The sequence below is a fragment of the Marmota monax genome, unplaced genomic scaffold, assembly GCF_021218885.2.
Source record: "Marmota monax isolate L192 unplaced genomic scaffold, Marmota_monax_Labrador192_F-V1.1 WCK01_AAM20220418_F8-fsc00043, whole genome shotgun sequence".
Classification (NCBI taxonomy): Eukaryota; Metazoa; Chordata; class Mammalia; order Rodentia; family Sciuridae; genus Marmota; species Marmota monax.
Window position 1 is genome coordinate 9,776,692 of NW_026691982.1, and position 14,992 is coordinate 9,791,683.

General features: G+C 41.7%; 1 protein-coding gene across 1 annotated transcript in view; it reads right to left on the reverse strand.

Annotated features, from left to right (window-relative positions):
- Positions 1-517: 517 nt before the first annotated feature.
- Positions 518-14,992, reverse strand: part of Cryl1 (crystallin lambda 1) — a 142,223-nt gene continuing 127,748 nt past the window's right edge. The window contains exons 6-8 of the mRNA XM_046447639.2: positions 8,914-9,019; positions 1,874-1,980; positions 518-1,078 (exon numbers count right to left, since the gene is read on the reverse strand). Of these exons, the coding sequence (XP_046303595.1) occupies positions 965-1,078; positions 1,874-1,980; positions 8,914-9,019 (327 nt within the window). The 3' untranslated portion in view covers positions 518-964. The remainder of the gene's footprint in view (positions 1,079-1,873; positions 1,981-8,913; positions 9,020-14,992) is intronic.

Genomic DNA, 14,992 nt, shown 5'->3' on the forward strand with positions numbered 1-14,992 from the left:
GGAGCTGCCTTCCCTCCCAGAGCACTGGGGCCCTTCCCCACCCTCTCCCTCTACTGGGAGGGGCGGCTGACTCTTACCTGTTACCCAAACCCAGGCTCACAAGCCAACTTCTTGAAACTTTCCAGGGTACACCTCTCAAGTACAAGCTCCCCTGTGTATGTGATCCCTCTGGAGCACCAATTCTGTTTTATTCTTTTGAAGAAAATAATGGAATGATGGGTTAAAATTAATAGACATCCTTTTTGGAACTTTGCATCCTTTCATTTGCTACCAAAATAGGAGTCCCGATGAGCTAGACAATCATTGTTTCTCAAATGTATCAGACCAGAGAACCACAGGGCCCCATGGAACCAACTTTGGGCAACCCTGGCCTAAACTGGTGGATTTTGACTGAATGATAAAGTACCCAGAACAAAGTATTTGTTTATTACTCATTCATTGTGATTTTTCCAAAATATGCCAAGCATCAAGATTGAACACTGTTGTTCTTGGAAAAAGCATGCAGAAAAGGATGTCATTATGGAATCAAAAACTTTTATTCAGAATAAGCATCAAAATGAAGGTAATTGTCTCACAAATGCAGGGCCACAGACCACTCATAAAGGGATTAGAAAATGATTACAAAAATATTTTAATAGATTAAAATAGCTGGAAACCACAATCACTGGCTGTAAAATATAGACACATATAATTGCATTGAAAAGGTGAAAAATCTTTAGACTATTTGCCCAGGTGGCAGGAAACCCACACCTTAGAACCAAAGAACTATTGTGACATCCAAGTCCAGGGTTATGTCTTCATATGATGGGAGATATTTGGCCTCTGTTGTCATCTGTGGTTAAATGCAGAGGAGTAAGTGCTAGATCTTTAGGGCTTCTCATTGCTTTAGAGAAATTGGATCAAGTGCTTTTAATTTTCCCGAACACAACTTTTAATGGAGGAGTGACAGTAGATTACAAGAAATTTACTGGGGCTGCAGCTGACTCTTCAGTTTGGCCAGTCTCATGAGGCAGTCATCCCTCCACTGCCTTCTGGCAGCCAGGTGCCCTGGGTCATCAGGAACCTTCATGCGCATGGCCTGGCAAGGGGAAAAGTGGTAGGAAAAAATGCAGCATGAAGAGGAAATACTTTGCCACGAGTATAAATGTTTTACCTATTTATGTAAACTGTGCATACATTGCTTTCAAAGACAAAAAGCGTAGAAAACCCTCCATTAACACAAGCTTTCCAAATCTTGCTCTTAAGATCTTCTAGTGACAGCATGCAACATGAACAAAGTCAAGAAAAAGGAACCATCAAAATCAAGGGCTGGGGGTTGGGGGGGGGGGTGAGGCGGGCTGGGGTTGTGACTCAGGGGTAGAACATTCGCCTAGCACGTGAGAGGAATTGGGTTTGAGCCTCAGCACCACATAAAAATAAATAAATAAATAAAGGTATAGTGTCCAACTACAACTAAAAAAAAAAAATCAAGGGCTGAGTTGGGGGTTGTGGCTCAGGGATAGAGTACTCATCTAGCACGAATGAATGGGGCACTGGGTTTGATCCTCAGCACCACATAAAAATAAATAAATAAAATAAAGGTATTATGTCTATCTACAACTAAATTCATGCGTGTGCGTGTGTGTGTGTGTGTATTTATTTTTTTTTAATCAAGGTCCAATGGGCCTGGGGTTGTGGCTCAGTGGTCGAGCGCTTGCCCAGCACACATGAGGCACTGGGTTTATCCTCAGCACCACATAAAAATAAATAAATAAAGGTATTACAACTAAAATTAAAAAAAAAAAAATCAAGGGCCAGGATTCCAGCTAAAAGCTCCAACCTAGGCGGAGGGAAGGGAAAGGCCAGCCCACTTCTCTGCAGTGAGTCTACATACCTGATGAACTTTCTCAACTGTGGCCCTGGAAAACTCTGGAACGGGTCCAAAAGTCTTCAGGACACGATTCATGCCTTCACTGTACCTGTCACAGTAGCTTAGAAATCCTAAAATGATATGAAAAAAGATCCATAGTATCAGCAAGAATATTCTACCACTCCAAACTGAAACACCTGGTCAGAGGGTTTGCCTGGGGACAAGTTAGCTACATTCTTCTTCCCCTGGTGATAAAGAAAAACAGAGGTAGGAGATGCATCACCTGTTAGCCCTGGGCAAGGAAGACCCTTCCCATTAGTTATTATCTTGTGCTTTCTCTTGAACCTGAAAATCCTGGGTCCCTCGGGACTGGTATGTCACCTTCATTGGCATATCCCACAGACACTCAGTTGGCTGATATTCACACTGATTTGCTGAATATCAGAGTAAGCCCTCACTTCTCAGAAAACATTTCCAACTACAGATTACTTAAGGCTACTTATGTGCAGGGCTTAAATACATTGTCTATGAACCAAAGATGTCAAAGTTCAAGTCAAGGTCTCATTCACCTTGGTCATAAGTCATTATCACTTACACTTCAATTATCACTTCAGCAAGCATTTATGAGGTGGTAGGTACCATGCAGATAGGCTGTATTATCACTTGCTTAAGCTTTGGTCAGGTAGGCCTGAGCCCTGAAGCACGCAGGCATAGCTGACCCAGCCCTCCAAAAGCTGATCAATTTCTTGGATTCTAACATGTAGCCCTAGAATTTTGGTGGAGAAACAAAGATGAGGTTTATCCTTTAAGGATAAGGAGGAACAAGCACAATCACTATGGGTCCATGTGGACTAAAGCCAAGGCTCTATTTGAGAATCAGACATCCACAGAGAAGATAGCACAAGTCTGGTCCACCCATGGCACCTGCCCTGGTCCACTCAGCACCAGCTTCCTCCTCACCCAGGGCTGCTATGGCATGTGCTTAGAGACAAGAGGTATTAGAAGTCAGGCCTAGGATCCTGAAGATTGAGATGTCTCTAAGTCCTGGCTGTTCCATCATTCGCCCATTTCTTTATTTTTTTCTTTTTTGTGGTGCTGGACATCAAACCCAGAGCCTTGTGCCTGCTAAACCTGAGGTCAACCACTAAGCCCTCAGGCCCATTTCCAACATCTTTCAAAACCACAAAGCCTTAGCAGTGGGTCATGAGGGCTAAAAAGATAATGAGGGTACAAATGAAAATGCAGAGATCCTAATGCCTGGCTCTCACCTACTCTGTGAAAACTGTGTGTGGAAAAAAAAAAAAAGATTAGTGCTATATATTCTTTTTTTAAAAAAAGACAAATAAAAAGCTTCTTTGGGATTTAATTTTGATTGACTTGCATTGATGTGTAAGCCAAAATTCTCTGGGTTTCCATTTTGTTTGCTTCAAATAATTTTCCTTCTCTCTCAGTGTGCTAAAGTCCCTGAGAAGAGACAGTGTTTTGAAGGGTAAAATAGTCAAACTTGCCAACTTTTCTGACATCAGAAACTACATTAACTGATGGATAATTTTTTAAAGAAGGGGTTTTATTTCATTTCACATAAGTATTCACTTGGCAATTCAGAATTCTGGAAGTTTCTGTAAATGTTCCAGGACTGACCAGTAATCTCCGAGGGTTTAATGTTTCTAGAGACCAGAAAACAAGCTATATATTTATTTCCTTTCACAAAGGAAGTATTTACTTTATTTTTTCTATTTATTTATTCAAACAAAAGATGATAAAATCTAAACACAAATCAGGGACAAAAGAAATGAGTAAGTTGGAAAGATATTAAATGAGATGATTTGCTAATTAGCTTTTCTCACTGTGATAAAATACCTAAGAGAATCAACCTAAAAAAGAGGAAAGGTTTATTTTGGCTCACAGTTTTAGAGGTTTCAGTACATGGCCATTTGGCTCTGCTGATTTGGCCCTGTGGTGAGAAAGTGTTACCATGGTGTAGAGTGTTTGTTGGAGCAATGCTGCTCAGTCCATTCTGGCCAAGAGGCAAAGAGAGAGGCAGGGGCTGAGCCCCAACATCTCCTTCAAGGGCACACCCTTCAGTGACCTCCCTTCCTTCCACTAGGTCCCAGATCCTAAAGATTCTGCCATCTCCCATCAGCACCACAGGCTGGTGACCAAGCATTTCACACATGGGCCTCTGAGGGACACTTAAGATCCAAACCCTAACAGAAAATTTGCTGTGGCTGCTTATTCACCCACATATAGGGAAGGCAGAAGTTCCTGAGATCCTCTCAGGCATCAACTCCATCTCCTACTCCCACATGAGCAGCAACGCCAGGAGATTCAGTTCATGTGCCGCATATCGTCTCTGAGTTACTTTACATTCCTTGAAAAAGTGTTCATCTGAAATCATTCAAATATCCCAGAGACTTTCTAGAACTTCCCCCCACTGCCTTTTGTAAAATTTGTAAGATTTAAAGGGAATTCATTTCTTCAATGTAGAAATATGGTGAAATTCTTTACAAATACAATTCATAATCCCCCTCCATTTGTTCATGAAAACAATTAAAATTTCTACCTTCCTAATATAAAAACCCTTTCTGTGACATGTACTCCAATCTCTTGAGATGAAGAGTCCCATATCTGTGGCAAAACTAAGGAGCCAGTACCATGTGTGTGTGTGTGTGCCCCCCCACCTTCATCCACAGAGCACCCAGCACCCTGTCAAGGCTCACCTGGGTCTCCCAATACAAGGAGTTCATAATGACCCACATCATGGCTATCATGAACAACAATGTCCCAATACGTCATGATGGTTACTAGAGTTTGCAACATCTCTCCTTCCACTTTAGACAAAACTAAAAGGGGGCTTTTACTTATTCTCAACAAAATTTTGGCTTATGTACACCATGAGAGGAGAATTGAGTGGAAATTACTCTAAAATGCCAATTTCATCAGAAATGAGAAAAGCACAACACAACCCCCCTTTCATCCTACTATTTCATCCTCACCTTCTATTCCTACTTAATCTAGCCTTCGCCTATATTTTTCTTCCTATACTTCCACGTCCTTTGTTCTCTTGAGTTCCACTCTTCCAAAACCCTTGGAGAACTTAGCTTTTCAATGGCCTCTGAACCAAATTTCTTATTCAGAAAAAGAGAAAAAATAATTGATTTACATTAGATTAGATTTAGCTTTTCATGTGAACTTGGGATTCTTCAAGATTCCTAGGGCGAGGCTGTGGGTTATTCTGAACCAACTACCTGGAGCTGCCCAGGCAGGAAGCCTTTCTGCTTGTCTTTAAGGGGCAAGAGTGGGCCCTGGAATAAGATCTGGGACATAGCTACACACAGCTGACATATACTGGGCAGCCAAATATGCGGCTCTGGGTGTTCAGTTTCTTGGAGACTGCTCAATTACTACCCTCACTGGAGGAGTCTGATTTTTACCCAGTTTATGAATCCACACCTACGTAAATTCACCTGTTTTTTAAGAGACAGAATTTCACAGAGCTTACTAAAGTAGATCAAAAAGGGCCCGAAAACACCAAGTGATATTATCTAATGTCTCCTCTCAGGATCAAATTACCAAACCTGAGTGAGAACTCACCCCAGATCAGGGAGGCAGAACCAACCTGAGGCCCATTTAGGGTCACCAAGCCCCTGTGGCCCCCATCAGCTCAGCTGTTTGTATTGGCAAATTATAGCTCCACATAAATGGACCAACCCACCAGGCATGCATCCTCCACTCAAAAAAGAAGAAGAGGGGCTGGGGTTGTGGCTCAGTGGTAGAGTGCTTGCTTCGCATGCATGGGCACTGAGTTCGATCCTCAGCACCACATAAATTAATAAAATAAGGATACTGTGTCCATCGACAACTAAAAAAAAATTTAAAAACAGGATTATTGTATTTTAAAAAAGAAGAAGAAGAAGAAAAAAAGATAGGTGTCTACACAAAAGAGGAAATTTATTTATGAGGCAAGATGGTAAACAATCACTTACTTACCCTGGAGGTAAACTCCAGGGACTACCAAATCCTGAGACACTGTCCTTTCACAGAAAGAAGAAAATACAAGGATAACCCAAACAGCCAACAGGGACAAAGTGGGACTGTAAAACTCAGCCAAGAAACAAATCAGACATTTAAACCAGGTACCTGATTCTGAGATTTCTCTCTTCCACAGGGGAAAAAAAAAAGTTCTAAGCCGTATTTATTCTGTATTTCTCTCTTATGCTTGTGTAAATATTTTGAGGAGGATGAAAAAAATAACTAAAAACAAAAATAGTGGAAGACCAATAAATTAAGCAAACAAAACAAAACTGTATGAAGACAACATTTGTTAAGGACCTAATCTGTGCCAACCACCCAGCTAAGTGCTTCTAATTTCCTTTATTTCTTCATCTTCTTTCTTCCCCTTCCTCCCCCTTTCCCTCTTCTTCTCCCTCCCTCCCCCCGCCTTCATCATCTTCTTCCTTCTTCCTCTTTCTCTTTTGGTATTAGGGATTAAACCCCTGAGCTACTTCCCCAGCCCTTTTTATTTTTTGAGACAGGGTCTAACTAAATTGCTGAGGGTCTTACTAAAATGCTGAGGCTGGCCTCAACTTAAGATACTCCTGCTTCAGCCTTCTGAATCATTGGCCTCACAGTCATGCACCACTACACCAGCCTCATCTGGTTACCCATCCCTGGGAATTCCTTACTGTTGTCAGTTCCAATTTATAGGTGAGAAGACTGAGGTGCGCTGAATTTGTTGACTTACCTAGTATTACACAGATAGAAAGTGGGAAAGCCAATGTAGCACCCAGCCAACTGGCTCTACAGGCCAGAACCACTATTCTGAAAGCTCGTCAACTTCATGGCAGAGTAAGCATGCTGCCCTCCTGTTTTTCAAGTACTATTTTATTAGATTAAAAACAAATCCCTAAAATATTTGCACTAGTTATAGATAAATGGTAACTTTTAAGACTAAGAACTCCCGTTAACCTGAGATGCTTAGCTTTATGAAAACAATATCAGCAAAAAACAGAAAAAGCCTCCCCACTCCAATCTTGATATATTCTGGGTGACACTATGAAGAATAATGAACATTTCCATTGGTTCCCAGCCAGATCTTATAACTGTCTAACTCTGGGCTTTGGAATGCTCTGAAGTTGAAAACTACATCCGTCTCCCATTATCATATTAAGCCAATTAGGTCTTCTTATCATAACGGCTTTGTTTGAAAAATTGTTCTGGGCCTCCTTCCTGTCTGCCACCCCACTTGATTCTTGAGTTTCTGATGTCATTGGCTTCTGTTTCTATTTGTTTGAGACTCAAAGCTGTTCTCAGTCCTCTCCCTATCAATTTCTCATGATACTTCAATTATCTTATTTTTCACAAGAAAAAAAGAAAGAGAATTATGGTGGTTATCAGGCAGTGTGTGTATACCTTTCAAATGCTTGAATATGTTCACCACTTATAAAGTCTGGTTGAAAAAAAAAACATTTGAAATTATCCAAGACCATTTTAATGATACTTCAAAATTATTGTACTTATTTCCCTTGTATAAAGATATCATTCTTTACATTATCTTCCTATGTTCAATGGTTATCCTTTTACAAAATTGGCATGCCAATGGCTAGGAAGATCCCTTTGTTCCTTCAGATGCTCTTAGCAATGGTTGACTTTGAGGAAGCTATTGGACTGCATTTTGCATGCTACACATGGCCAGGCCACTCACAAAAACACATGTGCATCTGCCATATACAAGAATATGTCCTGTAAAAATGCCTTGAATTATTTATTGGAAAGTATATTTCATCACTACTGTAGTGAAAATTGACTGAACTATTGCAAAGCATCATGTGATTATAGAACTGAAGTCAAACAGACTCTAAGAGGTCACCGACTGGAACTTCCCACTTCACTGCAGGAATGTCCTCCCAGTATTTAAACATGAATTCTCAACCCACCCACTCAGCATAGTCCCTCCAGGGATGCTGGTTCCAGTTACTGCCAGTACAAGGTGGGAAGCTCAAATCTGACTGCCTGCCATTTCTAGTCTTTTATTCTGATTCTACCCCTTCAAAAGACAGGAACACACATGCAGATATAGCTCTGGTCACCTTTTCCTGGATAAGCCCCAGTTTCTCAAAGTCCTTTGCTCTAAATCTAGACCATGAAGCTGCATACAATATTCCCTTTCTCTGCTGAAGTCATACATAGTATAAATTTATGACAACACAAGAAAAGCAAAAATAAAAGTTACTTATCATTTTAATACCAAGAGATAGCCACAACATCTAGGTGGCTTATTTTCAGATTTGATAAGTAGCTTTTTTAATGAATTTTAATTTCATATAGGTTTTATTGGTTGTTTTAAATGCCATATAGGTTTTATTGGTTGTTTAAAAAATATTGTTGATAGAATTCATTCTTGTCCTTCTTAAGTTCTTGTAGAGTTACGAGATCACAAGCTGTAAGGACTCCCCCCCACCCCGCCCCCGGGGTTCTGAAGTCAGCTTCAGGGCAGACATCTGGCCTGTCCTTTTCTATATGCCTATCCCAGGTCCTGCCCTGTGGAAGCCTCATGGCTCCACAGCCTTCTGGAAGGGAAGTACCCTTGTAGCCCCCCCCCCCCGCATGTTTAGGCAGAAGATACCTCTAGTAGAGGCTCTTCTGGGTTAAGTTTGTACTCCTATTTTTTCATCTTTTTCACCATTTTTTTCTTGTCTTTGTAAAAAATTCTATCACCTTAGAAAAATACCACTTTTTCTTCCATAGCAAAGTCCCTATCACATCATGTCCCTCTCTTACTTTTAGTTTCCACCCAAGTGGTCTTCACCACTCAAAGCCCTGTGGTTCCCAGATTTCATGTGGATTTACATCTCAGTGCACAGTGCTCCCTGTCCCAGCCCAGATCTGTGAATTACCAGGAATGGTCATTGTCTCCCACAGATACCACTGTTTCTATTCAATTGTTGGGAGCAGGGGTTTGGGAGGAGGAGGAAGAGGAAGAGAAGCAGCAAAATTCAACTGTTCATAAAACCCATGGAAATACTCAACAGCACAAAATTCCCATCCTAGACCTGGATGCGTACCTTCTGCATTGAGGTGCATGGTTTCCAAGGGTCCAATGAATGCATATCGCATGCCCAGCCCATCTGACATGACAAGGTCCAGGTCGCAGGGAGTCACTACTCCTTCCTACATGGGGAAAAGGGGACAGCACAGGGATGAGTTCTCTGGAAAGGATACACACATACACACACACACATGTATACATCCTGAAATACCCATTCACCTATTCCATACCAGCAATCAAGCTGTATGATCATCATCCACACCCTACAGCCAATGGACCATGTGCTTTAGAGATGAGAGAGGGTGAAGGGCAAGGGAAGAATGAGGACCAAGTATCAGAGGAGAAGGGCAAGACGGACTTTCTGGATATTTGCCTAGGAGGTGAGGAATAAGATAAGTTCTATCCAAAGAACTGGAAGGTGCTTCAGGTTTTACCTGCCTGCAAGTCTGGCCTTGTTCTGCTTTTAATGAGTTTATAAGAAATATCATTTTTTGATGAAATGCAGTTTAGAACTAAGGGTTTGTTCACCAAGGTGGGGCCCTAGAATCTTCTGCAAATGTTAATTGCAAAGCAAGAAGCAAGTTGTTGTATGCTTAGCTTAGATGTGCAAGCAACCATGTGTGTTTCTTGGCTCATTCTTCATACAGCTGCTGCCTCCAATGACTTTAGGAACCAGGCAGGGATGCATAAATAAATATCTGCATGATCCAGCAATTCACCGCCCTTTCACTCCCACCAAGAATCTTTGTACCTTGGGCATTTCAACGTGAGAGAAGTTAACATTTTCCCCTAAATCTTCAGGGGTCAGATTAGTAGCATTACTATGGAATCAGCAGCTCTGGGTCTTCTTTCCTGAGTAGTTTCTTTCACAGACAGAGCACTGTAGGGTCTGCCATCTTAAGAGGCCACTGACCATGCTACCTTTTCTACTGACAGCTTTGGTGGTCCCTGCCAGCCCTTGGCTGTGGATCTGGTTCCTGTGCCCAAGAGGCATATCCACACACTAGAATACACCTGACTCCCAGTGATAGGTTCAGGCAAGCAGCCCACCAGGCACATTCCCTTCACTGTGGGTTATGGGTAATCCTCTGCCTTTTCCTGAAAGAGTTGTCTGAGGTTCTACTTGAGAAGAAAGCCTTTGTCAGCTTAAGGGAAGGTTCTGAGGCTTTGTGGTAGTCCTTGGTGGTCCATGGTCTAGGGTAGCACCCTTTGCCCTCTAATCATCCTGAGTAGGTCTGGGGCCCCAGAGACTGGAGCACCCCCTGTCATTGGGGGCTGCTGGGACTTCACACTTCCCAGAATTCAAAGACAGCTGATGGGTGGGGGATTTGCAATACTCTACCACCACCACCCACATCCCCACTGCTGAGGAAGACACACAGGTGATCTCACATCTGTGTGGGTGTCTGGACCACCAGTTCATCTGAGAGAACTCTGGTGAGACAGGTTCAAGAGAATGGAGTCAAAGAACCAACATGAAGACATAGCCCAGCCACCCACAAGGGGCAAGTACAAGCCATGTCTGACTGAGCAACTCCACTTCAAAGAACCACTTTCCATCTAGTTGGATGTGTATGCACATGTGCAAGACAGAAACATATAAAGACATGCACAAGTTTATGGTGTAGAGAATAAGTATGAAGGAAACCCCCTTAAACCACCACACCCATCTTCCTCAGTTCATCCTATCCACTCCTTCCTGGAGATAAACATCCTAACATTATTTAATAACCACTCTTGGTTTTTGAGATTGTACATCTATGTTTACATCCCTCAACAGGGAGTCTGGGTTTTGCCTGTGTCAAATCTTCTAGTTGATGAAATTATATGGTATGCATTCTTGAGTGACTTGCTTCTATCTCTAAATATTATGTTTTTAAGATGTACCTAGGGCTGTGCGACATAACTCAGTGACAAAGTGCTTACCCAGCATGCATGACGCCCTGGGTTGCAAAAACAAAATCAAAAAAGATGCACCAGTTGAGTCTGGTGGCACACTCCTATAATCGTAGCTACTTGGGAGGCTGAGGCAGGAGAATCACAAGTTCAAGGCCAGCCTGGGCAACTTACTGAGACCCCCTCTCAAGATAAAATAAAATAATAAGAAGGGATGTGGCTCAGTGGGAGATGGCCCCTGGGTTTTACTCTCAATACCGAAAGAAAGAGGGGGAAAACACACACACACACACACCCCTATGTTATATATAGCTGTAGTTTGTCATTTGTCCACACTTGTTGATGTATAGAAATCACAGTTTATGCCTATGTAGTAGCACACACCTTAATCCCAGTGGCTTGAGACACTGAGACAGGAGGATTGCAAGTTCAAAGCCAGCCTCAGCCACTTAGCAAAGCTCTAAGCAACTTAGTAAGACCCTATCTTAAAATAAAAAGGCTCTTGGGGATGTGGCTCAGCAGTTAAGTGCCCCTGAGTTCAATTCTTGGTACAAAGAAAATAAATCAGTTTACTTATCCATCCTACTGCTCATGAGCATCTGGATTGTTTCTAATATACGGTTCCTGTATATAGGGAGACCGAATATTCTTGTACATGGCTCTGACCCATGTCCAAATAGAACTGCTGAAGCCTACAGCAGGCAATTCTTCATCCTGCACCTTACTAGACAATGCTAAGCTGTTCCCCAAAGCATTGCATCATGTTCACTGCCTGCCTCTGGCACCACGTCAGAAGGGTTCCCATCTCTCTGTGTCTTTTCTAATGATGAATGTCATCAAACCTGCAAATTTCTGCTGATCTGGGAGGGAACAATGGTTATCTCATTGGGTTTTCTAATCATTCTAAATCATCCTACCATGTGTTCATTTGGACCACTAAGGAGAGCAAAGTAATTTTTCCAGTTCACTCAAATGCTGACAAGTATCACCTCCTTTCACTTTTAATAACCAAGCTGTAAGGAGGGAGGGGCCTCAATGAGGAGGAAATAATCCACAGAAGGCCTGTGGCTGTGGTAATGCCCAGAACCATCAAGTAGCTCATCTGATGTGAACAGTCACTCCTGCTTGCCTGCTTGCCCCTCCCTGCTTGACAAGCACTGAGGCGGAAGGAGTGGCTCTGGGGCTCTCTCCAGGCTGCCTGATGGCCTTGGCTGTGCTTTCCTGCACCCTGTAGGCTCGGGAATGCTGTGAAAGGCATCCAGGTGGGGCCCTGAGGACCCTCCCTGAGCCTTGGTTTTCAGATCAACATTCCAAAAAAGCCTAAAGTTTTCATTTTAGCCTTCAAACTGTGAAGGATGCAAATATGGAAGCCACTTTACGCTTGCTATGCTATTTGGCTTGGCTCTTTTCTTCTACAATTGGGGTTAGTATTTTTAGAATTGATTTTTAAAGGATTTCAAAATACACAAAAGGTGAGCTACCAGAGTAGTTAAGTTTTATTTGTACTGGGGGATCCAATCCAGGGCCTCATGAATGATGGACAAGCACTCTACCACTGAGCTAGACCCCCAGCACAAGAGTAGTTAAATTTTGATTCCTATCATCTGAACTTACTGTACCCCAACTAAAGCCTGAGAGGGATGGTATGAACAGCATCATCATTTGGGGGAACTTCATGCCCTCCGATTCCCAAATATTCCTTTCTCCTTCCCATTTCATCTAGAGTAAGGCTGTCTATTTTTTATTAGTCACTATATATCAGTAGAACAAGTTAGAATAGTGAAGAACCTTTAGCTATCTTCATTCCCTTACTCCTTTCTGTCCCCTGTGGAATTTCTAAAGTAGATTTATCAAAGTCTGTTTTTAACCAAGAAGCAGAATCCAGAGAAAGAAAATAATTGCAGGTAATTCAATTCAATTCAATTTCTTGCCGACTGAAATTTCACATTGCTGAGGCAAACATTTGAGTTTCTCCCTATTGCCCTCAGCATTAAACTACAGGTTTCACATTTAGGATATGTTTCAATTCAGCTCAGTTTCCCTCTTTGAGTTCAATTCCACCCAAAGCCTTGTGACATTTGTGACCTAAAATTATCATAACAATTACAATAAGTAACCATGGTGCAGAATAGGCAGAAACAAGTGCTTATGCTGAAAACACTGAACTGACACATGATTCCTGGAAAATAGATGGAGCACAGCACTTTTGTTTGGATAATGGAACTTGACCCCAGGTCAGTTTTAACATCTATCAGTACTTCCTTCATTTTATGGTAAAATTCTCAAGTCACATGTACAAAGGAAGAGCCCCAAGTGGTTAAAAGATTCCAGAAAATTGAACAGTAAGATCACTGTTCAAAACCTGGCTTTTATAACCATGTGCTGAGAATCACAGGCGAGTAGGACCCAGACAGAGTGGAAAGGAATTCCATTTATTGAAATACTTCTCGCCTCTACTTTCTTTAGTTAAAATCTGAGATTTACCATGATCAACTGACATATACGCATGGCCCAGGCACAGGTTTTATACCTGGTGTGCTGGGAATAATGCCCAGGCTTGTGTGGGAGGGTAACAAGATAATCACCCATGAAGGAAAAAAAAAAAACACAAGATAATAAATGAAGTTCTTGATTACTATGGTACATATTTTAAGTATAATTAAAATTTAGAAATGTGTCAGGATTCTACCAGAGAGACAGAATTGGTAGAAGACGTACATGTGTACGCGCGTACACACACACACACACACACAAAATCATCTCTTGGCATCTGTGGGAGATTGGTTCTAGGACCGCCCTTCCATCTGAGATACCAAGTTTCATAGATGCTAAAGTTCCTTAAATAAAGTGGTATAGTGTTTCCAGAAAACCTACACATATCCTCCTATATACTTTATATTACCTCTAGATGACTTAAAATAACTAATATAGTGTAAATGCTATGCAAATAGTTGCTATACTGCATTGTTTAGGGAATAATAACAGGAAAATAGTCTATACGTACTCAGTACAGATGCCACTTTTTTTCTGAATATTTTCAATCCACAGTTGCTTGAATCTACAAATGCAGAACCCACAGATACAGAGAGACCTATGAATGTATGTATTATAGAAATAAAGAGAGAGAAAGAAAGAGAGAGGAAGGGAGAGAGGGAGGGAGGGAGAGAGGGAGATATTTTGATTGATTTACTTCAAGGAATTAGTTTATGTGATTGTGAGGCTAGTGAGTCTGAAATCCATAGGACAAACCATCAGAAGGCCAGACTGGCTACTGTGGGGCAGGAGTTAACCTTGCAGTCCACAGGTGGAATTTCTTCTTTCTCAGGAAATCTCAGTTCTGCTTTTAAGGCCTTTCAACAGATTGGATATAGCCCACCCAGATTATAGAGGATAATCTCCTTGCTCAAAATCAATTGATCTACAAAATCCTGTACAGCCACACCTAAACTTTGTTTAAACAATTGGGTGTTCTTGATTAGCCAAGCCTACCCTCTTGGGGGACCATAATTCAAAGCATGATCCTCACTTTCAGGTATCTAGGATCTAGTGCTTTCATTTGTTTGTATGGGGTCTGGGGAGAGGAAGGGGAAAGACATATCAAATTATTAACAATAGGCAAAAGGTTTAGATGTCCTGATGCATGATATGGTCCTTTGATAGATCCAGAAGACGGGGAAGACAGGTGGGGACTCCAATGGCTGAGTTGTACTTGAAGTATTTGATAAATGAATTCCCTGTGACTATTGCCTCTATGGGCCTGCCAGCTACATGGAATTATTTTTCCTTCTCTCTAAACATCCCATCCTTATATCTAGTTTTTTTTAATTTAATCCATGTGTATTTTGCATGCCTTCATTTTCATTGGCTTTTCTCATTTTTTTTCATGCCTCTTCCCTTGCCTAATTCCCAGTTGTTGATCTTGTGTTTTGTTTGCTCTGTTTCCACACACTGGTTCCTGTATTGTCAAGTTTTTCTGTGCAAATACTCCTTTAACTTTACCACCAGCCTCCCCACTAGGAACAGAGAGCTACCTGGGAATGTGGATCAGGAACCAACTAGTTCTTCCAACCCTCCTCAATCATCACCTTAACTGAGAAAAGTGAAGAGTCACTAAAGGATTTATTTCAGGTTAGTTTTAGATAGTGAAATACAACAGTGAGATGGAGGGGACTCACTCTGCCATCTTCAGTCACCTAAGG